The sequence below is a fragment of the Lagopus muta genome, chromosome 5 (genome assembly GCF_023343835.1).
Source record: "Lagopus muta isolate bLagMut1 chromosome 5, bLagMut1 primary, whole genome shotgun sequence".
NCBI classification, from domain to species: Eukaryota; Metazoa; Chordata; class Aves; order Galliformes; family Phasianidae; genus Lagopus; species Lagopus muta.
The window spans coordinates 61,534,753-61,553,197 of record NC_064437.1 but is presented as its reverse complement, the minus strand read 5'-3'; the positions used below and the strand labels follow the sequence as shown (position 1 = coordinate 61,553,197).

Sequence of the window (18,445 nt, the reverse complement as noted above, 5' to 3'; positions counted from 1 at the left end):
CTCGGGTGCAATCTGCTTGTTCATCTGTAGGAAGTCCGAGGGGTGCAGAAGTGGTATTAGCTTTATTTCTGAAATGCTCTCAGCACTTCAGCTTTCATGGAGCCCACGTGGAACAACTGGACTGGGTGAGCCCTGAGGACTTGTGCCAGCACTGTAGTTATAAACTGTTTTCAAGAGTTTTCCATAGCTCACATAGAGAAAGTCTTTAAATGAGAACCAGAAACATTGGTAAAAATGTAACCTGTAGGTTGCAGAAAGTGCTTATGTATAGGGGTCCCGTTGTTTGTTATAGTTTAGGTGTTATCCTTTGTTGTTCTGTTTTTATATGTCTATATCCAAAACAGAATCTTGGTGTTGTGCACTTGAGACAGTGGCACTGTGGAAGTCTTAGGGATCCTGTAAATTCTGAGCAGTTCTCACTGCACTTTTGGTAACGGTAGCTCTATATTTTGAGATGACCATCCCTTTCCTAAGTCTCCCTGTGGCATTTACAAATCATAGAATGGCCTGGGTTGAAAAGGACCACAGTGGTTGTTGGAAATATCCAAGTAATTTTGTCAGGATGGTATCTCTGATAAAAGCAGAATTTATTTGCGATTGCAATGGTGGCGTCCCACAAGCAGGAGCGCCTATGGGCACAACATGACAGCCTTTATACCCTGTTTTCTCCCCCTTGCCTCCCCCCTGCCCTGTTTCCCCAATGGCTGGGTACTCCAGGTTCACAGTCTTATCAGAAGGTTTACATTTGCTATTTACTTGTTAATTTTTTATCTGGTGTCAGTCAGCAGTCATCCTGTTGTTACCAAGCTGTCTCGTTGTTCTCCTTGCCGTATTGATATGATGATTTTCTTTAAAGTCATCGTTAGACAAAGAGCACTGGGGGATGATGGCAGGCCTTCCGTAGTCTCTTCAGGCACTTCCTCGGGCCGGCCATGGCTTGTTCTCTGGTTTGCTCTCGTGCAGGATATTCTTGCAGTGTGTCTGACAAAATGTACATCTATACACCTCTATACAGAGTGTGCGTTCCTGGGAAGGTTTGTCTAGAGGATAAGTGATGTAAACTTATCAGAGATCTTCCCCAAGTTAAGTAGAAGGACTCCCAAAAAGAACTATGATAGCGGAGATCATAAAATAAAAATAATATTATACAATTCTAATGCAGAAACAACACTGGATTCCCACAGTGCTCATCCAGTTCCAACTCCCTGCTGTGTGCAGGGTCACCAACCAGCAGACCAGGCTGCCCAGAGCCACATCCAGCCTGGCCTTGATTGCCTGCAGGGATGGGGCATCCACAGCCTCCTTGGGCAACCTGTTCCAGTGCCTCACTACCCTCTGGGGAAAACCTTCCTCCTAAGATCCAACCTAAACCTCCCCTGTCTCAGTTGAAAACCATTCCCTCTTGTCCTATTGCTATCCACCCTTGTAAACAGCCATTCACCCTCCTGTTTATACACTCCCTTCAAGTACTGGAAGGCCACAAGGAGGTCTTCCTGGAGCCTTCTCTTCTCCAAGCTGAATCATGATTCTCCATGGGCTGAACTGTTGGCTTGATGCAACCAAATGCAGTGTGATTTGTCCTAGAAAGCAGTTAGCAAGATGTTAACAAATAATTGTCATTGGCTTAGGAGTAAAATCTGCTTCCCTTAGTCCAGTTGCTATTTCTCTGGTTTCTAACTTAAGTTGTACCTCTAACTAGAGCTTGTGCTTGGGGTTTAAATAAAACAATTAATGTACATTTTGGAAAAAGACAGGTGACCATTGTTTTTTTACAATGAAGATGGTTAAATGCACCAGGAAAAACAAAACTGATAAAGTGGTGCTTTATCCTTCAAATAAAATACTGCTTTTCAGTATATTAGTATGAACCAAAACAGGTATACCCAGAGTAAGTGAAGCCATTGCATCCTGTATGGTATGTGCATTAGGAAGAATAGTTTACAGCTTTACTGATGCTTGAAAGTTGGTTCCATTAGGAAGTATTTTGACAACTTCTGTGGTGTATTGGTAGCAATAGACAAAGCTGTGACTCTGAAGGCTGCAGTTCTATGCAGATGAAGTGAACCTAAGCACATTGTGAGCCTTTCACCAGTGCTTTTACCATTTCCAGTCTGCAGAAGGATGCAACTTCTTGCCCTTGTCCATGGGGAAGGTTTGAAGCGGGTAGAGGACAAAAGGAAGATGTCATTTTTGGCCACAAAGTTATTGGTGAGAAGGCAAGAAATCTCTAACCATATTTTCCTAGGTCTCCAGGAAGAAATGATTTCCACATAGTTTGCAGCCCTCCTGCAGAGTGAAGTGGGATAAGGCATAGTTAAGTCTGCATTTGGATTATTCCTCATTTCTCATAAATATTAGCTGAGTTGGAAGCACGCTGTCTTAATGCTTCAAATGAAAGCAGCTTGCCATTCTGGGTACATTCCCATTAAATCTTTCAAGAGTTGCCAGTGTGTCCTTTGCAAATATATGGATTTCAGGAGCAAGCTAATAGCATAAAATACTGCTTCAGCAGTTTGTCATAATATTTGTTACAGTTTTTGTTCTGTGCAAGATATATGATTCTGTGCTTCCCTCTGTGGGCCTAGTTTGTTCCATTATTCCTCTCCTGAAATCGTTAGTGTTATGGATTATTTTTGGCCTCCAGCTCATTTACCACTGTATGTAAAATAAATAAAAACAGAACAAGAGTCAATTTTATAAGAATTAACTGGATTAACTGCCTGCTAATTCAATTGTGAGTGCAGCTTTCCCTCTGTATGGAACTTTGTACAGCAGCTGCAAGTATCAGGCAGGTATTCCCTGAAAATTCATGAATTCTTCCACCACTGTTTCCAGCAATGCAGCAGCTTCATACAGCTTTAACACAGCTTCTGGAATGAAGTATGATAGTCACTCCTCTGTGCTTCCTGAAGTGGCTGATAACAGGGTGTGAAGGTGAAAGAACTGAGTGTTAGGGGGGAAAAAAATCTTGTTTTTGTAAACTTGTAGAAATCTGGATTTATGCGTTTAAAATCAGTATCAATTAAAATCATGAGATGTGGGGAAATAATTGCAGGTTGGGAATGGGTTATTTATTTGGTGACTGTCCTTTCAGCACATTTTGTGGTTAGAATGGACCACGGGCATCTTTTTCTCCTTGATTTAAGTGGAGTATTAATTTTATAGTGCTTGTGTTTTTAATGCAGTAGAATAATTCTTTATGAATTTGACAGTGAGGTTTTGTGGTTGTGGGTTTGGTTTTGTGCTTTTTCCTTTCAGTATTTCAAGCTGATCCTGGTGCTGTTTGGATACGAGGCAGCATAATATTATGTGCTAAACAGGAGGTTTTCGTTGTTCTATGCGAGGGATTAAGGACAAACTTGAGAGGAATTCTACTTGTACTACTTGTTAAACATATTCCTGACTCTGGATTAGAAAGCTGCAGAGGAAAAAATCATTGTAACTTCCCTTGACACAGGGTATTATCACTAGCTGTGTAATGTGGAGGACTGTGTTATGCTCAGAGCACGGTCTGCAATTACTGGTAGTTCTAACCATTTCTTTTCAGTCATCGTGTGAGGGCTGCTTGTTGCTTGCACAATGGTGTTAATTCTTTGCTTGTTTCTTTACAGGCAAAGGGGCTGATCTGAGCAAGCCACCATGTCGAAAAGCAAAGGACATACGGAAAGAAAGAAAACTGCAGAAACTCCTTCAGAACCAGAGGTGCACCCTTGAAGGCTCTCCACTTCAAGCAGAACATCAAGCTTTACTCTTGCAAAACTCAAAGTCTACAGCAAACCAACCAAAAAGCATTGAAGACTTCATTTTTGTTCCTTTACCTGATGATGCACCGCACAAATTGGAGGTAATGGCTCATTCACTGCTGTTGAAGGCAAACTTGGAACTCAACAAATGCTTGGGTGTTTAGTTTCTGTGGCTTTATTAACTGGCTGTAGTATAAATCTTAGAATTTACATGGTACATGGTGATATTTTTGGTACAGCTGAGTGTTACCACAAGGGGGTAATCTTGCACTTGCAGTCAGTTGTAGAAGAGAGCAGTACAGGGAACAAAACACTTGTAAATTGATTTCATACTGAGGGACTTGAAAATGAAAGACTTTGAATTAACTGAGTGTTGAACGATGAGAGACATTCAATATTTAGTTTTGCAGCATATAAGCAGTTAAATTATCTATGCTACTGGATCTTGGCTAGAAAGCAGAAACTGTTGATAAAACTGAACAGATGAGAAGATAGCTCTTATTTATAAATGTCTGTGCTATGTGTTGGTGTCTTTAGAAACTGTAAAAGTTATGGTCGAAACCAGCATAATATATTGGTTGCAATTAAATCTATTTTTACTATAAAAGTAGTTACCTGGAAGGCTTTTGGACATGCTGACACTGGTTAATTGTAAACATGCTTTTTTTCTCAGGAAGCTGGAAAGCCTTCTGAATATGTACCTTTTCCTTTAGCTACTGATGGAATTAAAAATTGAATTTGAATTGTATTTCTGGTACTTATTTGGGATGGTGCTGACTTAAAAGATTGCACTCTAAATAACTGACAAGAAACCGTGGAACTGATCTGTAATTGCTGTAAAACTGTTCCAGGTTTGTGATGTCACCTAACAAGTAAAGTGGCCCTGTCTGAATGTTTTCATTAAGATGATGCAGGGAGAATTTGAAGGAGAATGATTCTAGCAGTTTTTTTTTCTCAGATTATTCCTTGCTGTTGTTGACAAATTTTTCTTTGTACATTATAGCCAGTGGTATTTGTGAGAATGACCATAGTGAAAATTCAGCATTCATCATGTGGTAGCATTCTTTTGGTCAGGAAGCAATCTTTTTTTACTAAGAACAGTTTAATTTATGGATTTTTAAAATTTATTTTCTTGTATGTAAGGGTGGTGGTAGGAAGGACACAATTTCCTACCTAAATTAATTAGTAATTGAATAGGGGAACAGAGTTTCCTCTTCCTCCTTTAATTTGAAAAATACCTGGAAATCCTCCTAGGACCATTGCAATGCAAATGTGGTCTGTCTGGATCCAAAGAGGACAGATATGAGTCTTTCAAATGCATGAATCCTTCAAGTATTTTTCAGTATGATGAGAAAACACAGGCACAGATCTGAAGATGTATCAAAAATCTCTTTAAAATGTCAATCTGCTTCCCATTTGTGGGTCTTAGTTCCTGAAAACCACTTATGTGGTTCTTCTATAGGCATTTCAGTTCATTCATCATTTGAAAACCTTGTATTTACACTGAATTACATACAAAAGCCTTCAATAATGTGAAGTGAGTAGAAGAATTGAAAGGCTGTTATCTAATGTTAATTGAAGTGGTAGGGCTCTTTTTCAGGAAGTGAAAAATTCTCTCTGTTGTGATGCCTGTATATGTTATAAATGTGTAATTATTGCATGGTACTGTAATAATAAATGTTTAACTTCTTCTGAAGGTGAGGGTGGTGAGATCATCTCCGCCAAGTTCACAGTTCAAAGCCACATTTCAGGAGTCTTACCAGGTCTATAAACGTTACCAGATGGTTATTCACAAGGACCCACCTGATAAACCAACTATAAATCAGGTCAGAAGGCCAAATGAACTGTATGCAAAGCTCAGCTTCCCCCTCCATTTCATGCATCTTGCATAGATTCTAGCAGAAGCAATTGTGGATTTTATATCCATCTTACACTCAGAAGTATGTAAAATACTGCATCAAGTGCAATCAACGTTCTGAAAGTGCAAACCTTTGACATCTCTTTTTTGAGTGCTCTGGATATTTGGTCTTAATTGCAGATGGAAAAGCTGAGAGTTAGATGGCTGTGCTATTGAATAAGAGATGAAAGAGATGAGGCTCTGGAGGTAAAATATCATGGATCCTATACATATAAATCTCCCAGGAACTGAAAATGGCTGGATGCTTGCCCTGATAAGTAGTCGTATTGGTTTTGGTTTGAATGCATCCATATGTGGAGGAGCAAACATGAGCAGGGCCAACATGTGAGTGGAGAAATTATCACATGTACAAGTTGTTAGTTTGGTTAGTTAGTTAAATTATGCAAACCTCTTCATTTAAGCACCTCAAGCAGTGATCAATTCACTCTATCTAAATTACACATTGTTGCTGCCTCTTGTGATGACCAGGCAATGTGTAATAGTTACCTGTGCTGGATATATTACCTCTCAAATAATACTGAGGGGGGAAAAAAAACTTCAGAGTTTTGGAGGAAAAGTATACGTAGCAAGAATATGTAATAACTAAACTGGGGTCAAGTGATGTGCCACTAGAAATTAGAAGTTTTAAATAGTTCTTGGAGTTGTACACTGAAAAATTTGTTGTTGGTTTCTTAGATACATGGTTAAAAAAAAAAATAGGTTGAGTAAGCTGGTGCTTTGGAGTGCTCTAGTGTTATATAATTTTTATTCTTTAATGGGGGTATCAACAGTCAGCTTAAGGTTAGTGTTAGTTGCCATGTCAATATACTTTCCCCTATAGATGATTTACTTTTTATTACATTTAAAGTAGAATACTGACTTCAAAGGCTTTGAAATGGATAGGAGAAGATCTTCCACTAGCCTTACCTTCAGAAGCATATTATCTGATTATATGCACTCAAAACAGTATGCTTGTATTTTCCTTGCTCTGAAGGTGAGGTTAGTACCTGTCTCTTTTGAGGACCCACAGTTCAAATCATCCTTCAACCAGTCAGCCACTTTATTTGCCAAGTATCAGATGGCTGTACACAAGGACACACCTTCTGAATGTGGCGAAAATGAGGTACAGTTGACTGCATGCACCTTTATGAAAACACTTCTACTGTGCAGTTAAGTGGTGGGAGATGGTATCTGCTAGAATGGTTCTAACTGTTGAAATATTGGAGTTTCAGTTTGGGAGGGAAAATGTAAACAAACAAGGAGCTTCTGTGTTTTTTAGTAAGCTTCTGCTGTAGGCTTTAATAAGGAAAAGCTGAACTAGAGGGAAGGGAGGAAGCACTGTTCTCATGCAACACTAACATGTCAAGTAGAACTGTTGTTACAGGAGTTTTAAAGAGGTTTGGAACTGCAATATTTCTGTTGGAAGTGGGATAAGGGTATGGAAGTGCCTTTTTGATGACAAGTATTTCTGCTTTAAAGTTGTTTGTTACTTTCATGCTTTTCCTTAATTTTTCTTTGCTTTCTGTAATAGGTTAAGGCTTTAAAAATCTCAGTTTTAGTCATGCTTTACTGCCAAGCATAGCTCTTAACTAGAACCCAAGTTTGCAGTAGGAATAGTGCAAAAATACTACCTGGGCTGGTTGCCTTCGATTCAGAGTGCATTGAGCAGGAATAAGAGCCTTCTGCAATAGGAAAAGTTGTTTGTAGGATGCTAATCCAAATCTAACAAGGCTTAAAGCAAAAAGACAAGTGGGGTTCTGAGCAAACAGCCATCTTCTGGTTCTTTGGCAGGTGCTGCAATGTTTCCATTAGCGAAATTAACAAAGCTGGTATCTCAGATCCATCATTTCTATGCAAATGTAAGGCTTGAGTATTGATCTGCCAGAGCTTTTGGTTCTTAAGAGCAAGACTTGCTAGGTATCACTTCTGCAAACTGTGGCTGCTTTCCAGGCAGAATAATAAAACTACATAACCATTTTTGGCTTTAGTTGGAGAGAATGTAAGGGGAGCGTGTTTGTAAGATCTCTGCAATGCTACTGTGGAAAGCCATAAACTTTATTTCACTTTGTTTTGTAACATAGTGAGACTTACAACAACAGTAATTGCTGCCTCTTTCTCAATTTCTCATATAAATGGAGTTAGTTTTAACGTGGCAAACATTGGAAATACGTCAGGAAATTATGACCTATTTAATAGATTTGTAGGAAGCATTACTTGATCTGTGACTTCATTTGTCTGCTACAGTGATTGTATTTTTAGCCTTAAGGCTTAGATACACTAGCATGCCTTTACTATTAAAATTGTGTTGTTGCATTGACAGGGTGGTAAGAACTTCCTATGTCTACTTATTTGTTCAGTTGGTTTTTAAATAAAAGGCTCATCATGAATCAAGGACAGTGTCAATAACTGCTTACAGCTCAGTTCTGAATGGCACCTGGTGCCCTGTTCATCTAATCCCTTTTGGGGAAGAGTATATGGCTTGGTTTAGGCTCAGGTTTGATGGTCCAAATCACTCATCATTACACAAAGTATTTTAATCTGTTTTAGGGGCCCTAATACTTAATCTTTGTGGGAGGAGAACTATTGGAACCTCTAAGAATGGACGATACTGAGTAGGGTGAAACTGCTCCAAGCTATTTAGAAGGACAGTGGGAAGTGCTATCTGAAAGCCCTCATTTTTTTTCTTGCTCTTTTTCAGACTTTATGCCATATAGACATTATGGAGCCAGGCATTTCTTTCAAGGATAGATAAAATGAAATTCTGTATTATGCACAGGGCTTTCTCAGAGTACTAACAGGTCTGCTTTGGGTCTTAAAATGGCAAATATCCAGGGTTTTTCTTTGGATCTGAAATCTAGCTTTTAATCTGTGCATGTATATCTATGTATGGTAGATGAACCTCTGAGTTGTTGAGCCTCTTTCAGAGAGAGCCCTGCACTCTTGTATATGTGGGGAATTTCTAGGTTAGGAAAAGCATTCAATTTTATATTTGGCTGAACGTTTCGTATTCAGAAACCAGCCTACACTTAAATTCAGGATCCAACAAAGATTATTGTGGGATATATTAACAAGTTCTCTTTGGAATATATTTTGAAGTTGTTGGCATTACAACTGCCTGCATTAGCTAGACTAGTTTTCATACTCACTATATTGCATTAAAAAGCAATTTTGGGAAGGAATTTATAATTTTGGGGGTTAATTTAAAATAACACTGATATGGAAAGTTATGGAATGGTTCACAGTATTAACATATGTGAACCATGGAGCTGATTATTGCTCAGTGAATGTGGAAGAAGGTCTTTTTGCACCAATGCAACATGTATACGATTTTCCATCAAGATTTTAAGTGAGGAGGCAGAAGAGATAGTTCTAGTAATGCTTCTCTTTTCAAAGTGTGACGTTTGGGAAGCAGGAAACCTCTCTTCCAGGTTTGTAAATCCAAGTTTTGCTGTCAGCAAACCTTTAGCAACCCCCTGCGTCCTTCATTTTAATAGTGCTCCCTTCAAAGCCATATCTGGCTGTGATTTTTACAGTGTGAGCTTGTCTGTGTGTGACAGTGAGAAGATGTTATGGTTAGGTTGTAAAGCACTTTATTAACTGCTCAATGAAATGCTAGGAAATAAACATTCTGTGTAATTAAGGAGACAAACTGCCTTCCCAGTAAGTAACTTCTTTAGTGGCCCATGAAAAGCACTTCTGCCTCCTGCTCTGTGAAACGGCACCAAGTCCAGCAGGCTGTTTCTGAAGCATGCAGGTTTGTCCAGCCCAGCTATTTAATAGTATAAACGAAATAGGAAAGAGCTCTGCGACTGAGTTCACCTAGCAGTGAAGATTTTCTGGATGAAGTTTATTTTTGATGCACATGGGACTATCAGCTCTTACTCCAAAGCTGGCAATTTCTACTCCAGCAGCAGCTGTAAGATTGAGTTCCACTTGTGACTAAAGGTGTGCAGATTAGAGGTTCTGTTCATGCTGCTCTTAACATCTAGTTGGGTTCAGATACTGGTCAACCTCTAGTAGGTCTATTAAAATACTTTCTGCAGCAAAATAACTACATAAAAGCTATCTGCAATTTTTTGGTAGTGTTTTGCATGTTATAAAGAAATGCAATTATTTCTGATTCAGCGTCCTGTAGTCCTGTCCCTGGCTTTCTGTTATTGAAAATGCATCTTTAAAAATGCATTGCTGGTTCTCTCCTTTTGCTCCTGTACTCAGTCACTACAGTGGTTTTTTGTTTTCTCATCCTGCAGTGGTGGTCTCACCTTTGAGATGGTGGTTTCTGTAATGTTCTGGCAGCTTTCTGTAGCACAGCTCATATTGTTGTAATGCTATCTACTTTTTATTTCTGAAACTGCCTTTCTTAATCTTTAGACAAATGATTCTTGAACAGAAATCCAACTATGCTATCTTCAGTACCTCCTTGCAAACTGTCTGTATTTAACTTTGGCCAGCCATACCCTGCTGAATGCTTTGGCTCTTGAACAAAACAGTGTTTTGTCCCTTGTGTTAATTTAGGCCATACTTTCCAAAAAATAAACCAAAAAAAAAACCCCAAACATCTTACTTGTTTTACTACTCTGATAACCTTGTTGAAGGCACTGAGTAACTTAAGATAGTGCAGGATTGTGCATTTTAAATGCTTTGGTAAAAGCCAAAGCCTTATCTGTTTATTCTTTAACCTGACTCATGCTCACCCTAACGTGGTGTTTGGATGCTATCCTTATCCTGGCAGAATGCAGGTGCTTGATAATGATCTTTAAAGCTGGTCTCAAGTTTGGAAACGGTGGAATGAGAGAGAAAATATGAGAATTCCTTCTGGGCCAGCTGCTTTGTGCTGGGTTGGTGAGTTCCAGCTTCTGTGATGAAGCTCCAGAAAATCAAGCTGGCTGAAAAGACAGCACCCACTCACCTCTCTCTTGTGCCTGTGTTACGAATTAATGATATCTTAATATGCATTTTGTATGCAGGAACTCTTATGAAAGCTAATGACAAGAATACAAGCTGTTGCTTTATACAGACCGCTAGCGGGTATATTTTACCACTGAGATATTCCAGTATACTTAATTCTTATCTTTAAATGGGCTATTGGGAAAATTTGAAAGACTTGGGGGAAATCCCAAGAGATTATTGTCCAAGGAGGTGGTGGAGTCACCATCTCTGGAGGTGTCCCAGACCTGTGGAGATGCTGCACTGAGAGATGTGGGCATGATGGGGATGGGTCAGCTTGGGGATCTTTGTGGTCTCTTCCACACTTAAGGGTTCTGTGATTCTGTGACACTATTAACTGGGTAAGTATTGACAGTGAATGAGTAAATGAATGAGTTAACATACAGTCATGAGAAATCGGTGTATTGCTGCCTATTGAACAAATTTGTCCGAGGCCGCTTCTGGATGAGTTAAATCCCTGAAGTGCTCATTTTTGGAAGTGATGAAAATGTGCAAGGGAAGAGTGTTTTAGTGTTTGTCACATCCTGTGTGTTTCTTCTGCCTGGAAGTTGTGTACATAGATCTTTCCCTTGCTGTCCAGGGTGGTAGTTGTTGTGCGCTGTTCTGAATAAAATAGAGCTATTGCTTGTTACCATATAACTTTTCCTTGCAGAGGTACTGGAAGATTATATTCAGTGTTATATACACGATTTCACATATTGCACTTATAAAAATCCCCTATTGTAAACGATTACAAGAGTCTGTATGTTTACAAGTTACTTTCTTTTTTTCTGCTTGGGTGGTAAAGTTGCATTTATTTTCAGGGAAAAATATTGAGCTGTAATGGGGGAAAAAGAATTACAATAATGAAACCTGGGAAAACCTGAATAAGAACAACTCTGTAATGAGCTGAGAGACAGTAAGCTGAGCATCCTTTCATTAAGCAAGCATTGTTTCCCTGTATTCTGGTGAAAGATCAGCTGGAGCACAAAGCTGATCAGCAGATCCAGAGTACCATGATTATGCAAATAAATGTAATGAATGGCACTTTGTCCCCTTTTTTCTTTAGCTGTCCTAAGAAATATAATGAATCTTGATAATATAGCTTTGTCATAATTTCTGCATAATGAAATGGATAAATGCATTTTGGTCTTGAAATTCAGCAACAGGCATTTGAATAGCATTGGATTATTTTTTTCTGGGTGGCATAGTAAAATATGGCCTGCATTTTTGTCAGTAGTCTTTATAAGAGTTCCTGCATGCAAGACTGCATATTGCAGTTAGTTTATATTAAAATATTATAGCAGAGGTATCAAAGTTGTTCGTTGTATTTTAAAATCAAGTTTGGTTCATCCCAAGTTGTTCTCTTCTGATGCATACATATGCACTTAGGGGAGGTTTAGGTTGGATATTAGGAGGAAGTTTTTCAGCCAGAGGTGGTGAGGCACTGGCACAGGTTGCCCAAGGAGGCTGTGGATGCCCCATCCCTGCAGGCATTCAAGGCCAGGCTGGATGTGGCTCTGGGCAGCCTGGGCTGCTGGTTGGTGACCTGCACACAGCAGGGGTTGGAACTGGATGAGCACTGTGGTCCTTTTCAACCCAGGCCATTCTGTGATTCTATGAACTACAGTGTTATTGTTGCCTTGTGGCTTTTCTCTTCCATCTGGCAGAGCTCGCTCTGTCTGTATTGAACTTGATGCAGTATAGAGAAGAAAAAAAGCTGTAATACTATTGCAAACATTTATTCTCAGCTATTTAGTACCATTAGTGTTGTAAAAATAGTGAGATGTTGGCTATTTGTTATAATAGTGAGACTTGATTTATGCACGCAGTGAACTTCATCAGCTCTGACAGCTTGTATTTTCCTTGGGTCTTGGTCCTACAGGCAGTCAGTTAAATCGACTCTTATCCGCAAACAAAGCACAATTGAAACACATTTTTCTTTCCAATTTAATATGAAATAATATTTTTTACTTACAGGCTTGATGGCTACTGCCTTAATTTTCACTGGAACAACCATAGTATATAGTTCAGTGTATAGCTTCCATTGTTCAGTATTGCTCTGACTGCAGTGTGAAGGGCTGTGACTGGTGATGGAGCCATACCTGTGTCAGCTGCTCAGGTTGAGTCAGGTGTGGATTCCTTGCATTGCACAGCTGCTAGATGGAGGGAGCCTGTAGACAGGGCTTGGGAAGCGAGGGACTGTGGGACTTGAGAAGAATCAGAAGTTAGGAGTAGGTTCTGTTGGTGTTTGGGATCTGGATTTGGTTTTACAACCCGGATTTAACACCCTGATCTAGATGTAGATGTCTATGTTCATCAGAGGGGAGTTGGACCAGGTAGCATTTGAAGGCATCACATCTCAAACAATTCCATTATTCCATGAATTCCCATGGAAACTTAATATGTTCTCAAATAATTGGAGTAAGAAATATGAGCATATGATTCTATCACTTATCACAAATTCTGATTTAAAGGACTGCTTGCAGAAAGCGTTCCAGGCACTTTGGGTCCTAATTCCTTGTTAGCATCCCTGATGCAGCTGTACTACCAACTCTGCAAAGGTTATGCTTCATGCTCTGTGGGGCTGTGCTGTTCTGATGGTACTTCTTTTTATTTTTGGCCACTTTAAGAAAATGTACAGGTTAATGTTATCAAATAACGTTGCAAGAATAAGGTAGAAGAGTGAGTTTTGTGTGTGTTTGTACAGACTCTGAGACAGAAACACTTTGGTGACTGGATCAAGCATTGGTGTGAAGTAGTGCTACTGGGGCAGCTTTCTCCATTGATGTGTCACTGCCTGGAACAGATTCTGGCTTGAATTCTGCTGTGCTAAGAGAAAGCTGTGTTTGTATATAATTCTGCTTTTGCGTGACAGCCTGATACCTGGCTTTCCTTGGAGCAGTTGAAAGGAGGGCTTTGCTGAATGTAAATGTGGGAGATACTGTGATTCAAATAGCCCAGCTTTAGGATGGCTAACAGAAATGGTTCAGAATGTTTTGCTACCAGCTTCAGTGTTTTATATACACAAACTGTTAAAGTGCTTTTCTTGGTTTTTGAATGGTGGATGCAGATGTGGAGCTGGCCAGCCCCAGAGGCAAAGTTTGTAAACAGAACGGATGCAACTGAGAACTTCTTGGCCCTTCTGTGACAAGAAAGCAAAGTTCTGATTGCAGTGATGTAATCCCTGGCTAATTTGGGCAGAACGTGGGATCTCTCTTAACAACTAAGTTTCCATCTCACCAGAAGCATTGCGTTTTTGTTCCCATCTTGTCCTTAATGTCCTTCTTGGAGTATAAGTTGTCAACACAGTATCTACTTCACGTTACGTATGCACTAAGAATATATACACAATGTAGCTGTTGGCTGCTTTTGCTCTTAAGCTGTATTCAGTTCTTGTGCTATGCAGTTTTTACATGATATTTTGCCACGTAAATGTTAGAAATGCAGCATTTTTCTTCTCCCTGCCTCTTCTCTGGCACACTTACTGGCTGTTGTGTGAGCTTTGAAACATGGCACTATATATGCCTACTTCATTAATATGATTTTTCAGTCTTATGGTAGTGTTTGCCTTTAAGGAAAAGGGCTGAAGTGTGACTGAAACAAGCTATGTGCAGCAATACAAGTTAGAAAACATTTCCATAAATAATCCATAAAAAAAAAAATCTACAGTAGTTACCACAAGGAGCCAGAGAGAACAGTTTATTGTTGTTTGGACCTACTGGAGCAAGTTATTTAACTTTTCATGGGCGTTTTATAATGATAAGCTTGTAGAAGAATAGTGTATCTGTGTCAGTTCCCTCTGCAAAGCTGGCTGGACACTTGCTTTACTTTGTGCTTAACCAAATATTTGTCTTGGAAGAAAAGAATTTAGCAACACACAAAAGATACGCTGTTTGAAAAGGTGCAAAAAATTACTGAAATAGGAATGTTTGCTTTTTTTCTTTTCCAGTTTCTTCAATTGCCTCCCAGAAATACACTTGAGCTACTATAGGAAACTGAGCAAAGAGCCTAGGAAATGCTGAGGAGCACAAGCTGATCAACTCCAAGTTGGTATCAGCAGCAAGCTCCAAACCCGTAGGTCACTCTAACCTTGTCTCCCATTTCTTTGGCTAGTGAGAGAATGTGAGAAAGACAAACCATGTCCTTGTGGTTATTGTAGCCCCCTCAGCTTTCCTAGGCAGCAGCACGCTTTTAGAATGCTCTTGCATGAGTTCTTCAGTCATTGGAGTCAATGGCAGTGCTCACTGCTGACTGGCTCCTCATGGTGAGCCCAGTCCCTTTGCCATGGGGGGTCCCTTACTGTGCTGATTACAGAGCTGGTGCTTGTCTGCCTGCTCCATTCTCTATGGCCTTCTGCTGTGGATCCATTAATTTTATTCTTTAAATGCCTGTAAGAGCCCAAACATTTAGGTGTCCAGTCAACTAATCCAATTGCCCATAACATTTCATTTTAGTTTTTGCATCCCAGTTTACATGGTTTTCCTTATGTTGGCACTGAGTTTTCTATATAAGCACTTTACTGCAACAAATCTCCATTATTTTAAGAGTAATGTTCTCTTAGGAGACAAAGTCACAGTGATTTTGGTCACTCCGTAATAAACTGAAATAGTAATTCTGAAATACAATTGGTGATGGGACAACATTTACTTGTTTCATCAGTCTGATAATCCTTGCTATGAAAACTGCACTTAAGACAAACAGCCAAAACTTTAAATTGACTCTTTCCCTATTGACTGTCTTCTAAATGCTCCTTTTTCAGCTTTGGGTCTGTGGCTACTAAAGGGTTTTTTTTTAACTGCATATTTCTTATTTCTGTCGCTCTGCAAGTGAAGATGAACAAGGAGAGTTCATGTTTGACAGCAAAGATGTATTTATTTAAACTTGTAAGTTACTGAGTTACCAGGTGAAACCCATGCTGGGTTGGCATCCAAAGCGCCTGAATAGCTTCCTTTGCCTGTGCAGCCTTGCAGTTTTATTGCAGCTTTTTAAAGGTTTGCATGTGCTTTTACTCAGTTGTCTTTCTGCCCTCTCCTTCCAATTTTAATCTTTAGCACTGTCATCTTCTCTCACTTTTGTTTGAACTTCTTTCCTGGTGTTCTTGTCGCTGTGATGGCTTCTTTATGGCAACTGAAATTAATTTGCACCAAAGAAAGAATCTTGCTGTTTCACATATATGGTTTTTACAAGATTGAAGCTTATGTAATTCAATTTGAAATTAAAATTAGAGAAGTATGACTTTGTGGAAGGAATTTCAATTGTGCCTGTGTGACAGGTTGATTTATTTTATATAAACACCAGCTTTTGACTGCATTTCTTTCATGGTTCGTTGGATTGTTTTTTGGGTTGTGTTCATAATAATCCTGCAGTCATAAAAATGAGTTTGTCACATGAGAAAATGAATCTCATGTATAGTTGAGCTTAAGTACACATGTAGACAAGGTGTACCCTTAAGTTACAATGGGTGTTGTAGTTTTGGTGGTGTGAGGGGAGAGTATGGGTTGAGATGACAACAACAGAGGTCAGCACATCTAAAATAGCTGTTATTTTCCCACTTTGTGTGTGAATTAAATTCTTCTTTATCAAATGAAACGCTTCATTTGATTCACAATTTCCTGAAGCTTTCTTGACTTTGATTAAGAAACCGATCTGACCTGAGAACTTCAACAAATATAAAGGGATGAACTAATCTGTAATAAAACTTGCGGTGTTTCATTCCGCTAAGCCTGTGGTACAAATTCAAGTGCAGTAAATTCTTTTTCTAGCCACCAGTGGAGACAGTTGCAAGCAGAAGTTATGCTTGGAACACTTGGAACGTCCCCCCCCACCCAATGTGGGGCCTGGAGAATCCATACAGCTATTTGAAAAGTGTTGTTGGCTCCGTTCTCTCACCCATAGGGTTTGACTTGTGCTATAAAGCTAAAGTTACAGATTAAGAACTATTGGGGGTCTTCTGACATCAAAATGAATAACACATGGCTTATTCTTCTGGTGCCTGCACATTCTAAAGGCATTGGCTGTAGTGACTGATGCACGAGCACCGGAGGAATTTGTAAATGTCTGTTCTTTATTTATGGGAGCACAACTCGATAATTCAAATTTTGAGTTACTTTTCTTCTCCTCAAATACTGTCTATGGCTTCTTCCCATCGTGCTCTCTGTCCCTATCCAGCAAATCATAAAAAAAATTTGGAACTGAATGAAGGTATCACAACAACTTGTTTTTCTAAACTCAGTAATTAATAAACTCAGTATCCACTGCTCTGTGATGAACACATCTAAAACTGCCAATTATGGAAAATGCACGTTACGTTGTTTTCAGTAGCAGCTCAGTAGAAATTCAGTGTTTATCCCAAAAGTTTATCATTTATTCATAGGTCAGCTAGAATATTACTGTGTATCTGAGGGGGAAAGCTTTAGTCTGACTCTGTGAAGCCCTGATTCTTTTAGCATCAGCACTGGAATACCTTTCAGTGCATCTGAGAGGACATTAAAGTTCTCTTTGAACTACATTGGGAATGGTCCACTTAATGTTAGCAGATCCATATATATACCAGAGGCTGTGTTTTTGTTAATAAAACCTGATTTATAGCACTTTTGGAAGAAAAGAAGTAGTTATAACTACTTAGGTTGTATATGGGACTCTGTCCTAAGTCAGCTATTTGTAGTATTGGCACTTCTTAGTGTTGCTTGTTTCTTCTTGTCCCTTGCATGGGGAGAAGTGAGCAGTCTGGGTGGCTGAGGCTGATGCGGGTGTCCAGGACCACATCCAGGTGGGTTTGGGGTCTCCTCTTTGCAGATCTCCATCCAGAGCCTCTCTGGGTACCTGTGCCAGGGCTTCAGTACTCACACAGTACAGCTTCCTGATGGTGAAATGCTTTGCAAGTAGTCCCCTGCCTTTTGATGCAACTCTTTAAGAAGAAAACTCTTCTCTCATTTAGCTGAGGAATTTGTAGGATTCTTGACCAAAAAATCTTGCCGTTAGTTTTCTTGTGGGTATCATTATATTCTTTTTATCAAGCTGAACATTTCAAGTTCCTGTTTATTATTCTTTACAGTTTGTTAACCACTGACTTATTAAATCACTCAGCTCGTTACAGGAGGGGAGGGAACTGTGTAACACAAACTTAGCTGTTTAACGAAGGAATGTTTTGGGGTTAAATACATACCAGAACTTTGTAATATCTTTTAATATGTTTTATGTGGAGTCTACCAGTAAGGAAGTATTTGTATCAAATATGTAAATGCTGGTGAGTAAACAGCTATTATATTTTACTGCTCTTAGAATCTTGAACAAGCTCCAGTTCATTAAAAGCTTGCCTATTGTTTGATTATTTGTAGCACAACATTTCATACTGAGTAAAGAATCTAGTCTTGAAAATATTTGCACTTTCAGGAAGTTGATTTTTTTGTTCTTCCCTTCCAACTTTAAATTTGATCAGGCTTGCTTCTGATTGTGATTGCAAATAGCCTTGATTAATGTATATCACAGACGTGATGGCCCTAAGCCCCATCCTTTAGTGATGGGACATGCATGATGGAACTATGGGAAAGAGCTTCCTGTTGCAGGAGGTCCCATAGAAAAGCAATGGGTAATTTAGAATAAATGACAGATCTGTGTTACAGGGTGATAATTCTCTCTCATCTCACTTCTAAATATCTTCTATCTTATAGAAGTTAAGTGACTTGGATAATTAGATGTTTTCTTGTTCACAAAACAGAAGGTGGGAATTTGTTGGGAAACTTTATTTCAATTCCTAAAATCTGTTGGTTTTTTTTTGTAATTTTAATGCTTTGAGAGCATATGCTTGTCTGAGCTGCAATGTATCCTGAAGTATTACTAATACTCTTGTTTTTCTACTTTGCATATTTGGACCGTC

General features: G+C 39.2%; 1 protein-coding gene across 8 annotated transcripts in view; it reads left to right on the top strand.

Moving 5' to 3' along the window:
* ATE1 (arginyltransferase 1) overlaps positions 1-18,445 on the top strand; it is a 69,566-nt gene that overhangs the window by 6,860 nt on the left and 44,261 nt on the right. For 5 of the 8 annotated variants that reach the window (XM_048945111.1, XM_048945109.1, XM_048945113.1 and 2 more), the window contains 2 exons: positions 3,612-3,844; positions 5,441-5,569. In XM_048945111.1, coding sequence (XP_048801068.1) covers positions 3,612-3,844; positions 5,441-5,569 — 362 coding nt within the window. Of the gene's footprint in view, positions 1-3,611; positions 3,845-5,440; positions 5,570-6,634; positions 6,764-18,445 lie in introns of all 8 variants that reach the window. The other 3 variants (XM_048945117.1, XM_048945110.1, XM_048945112.1) reach the window with 2 other exon arrangements.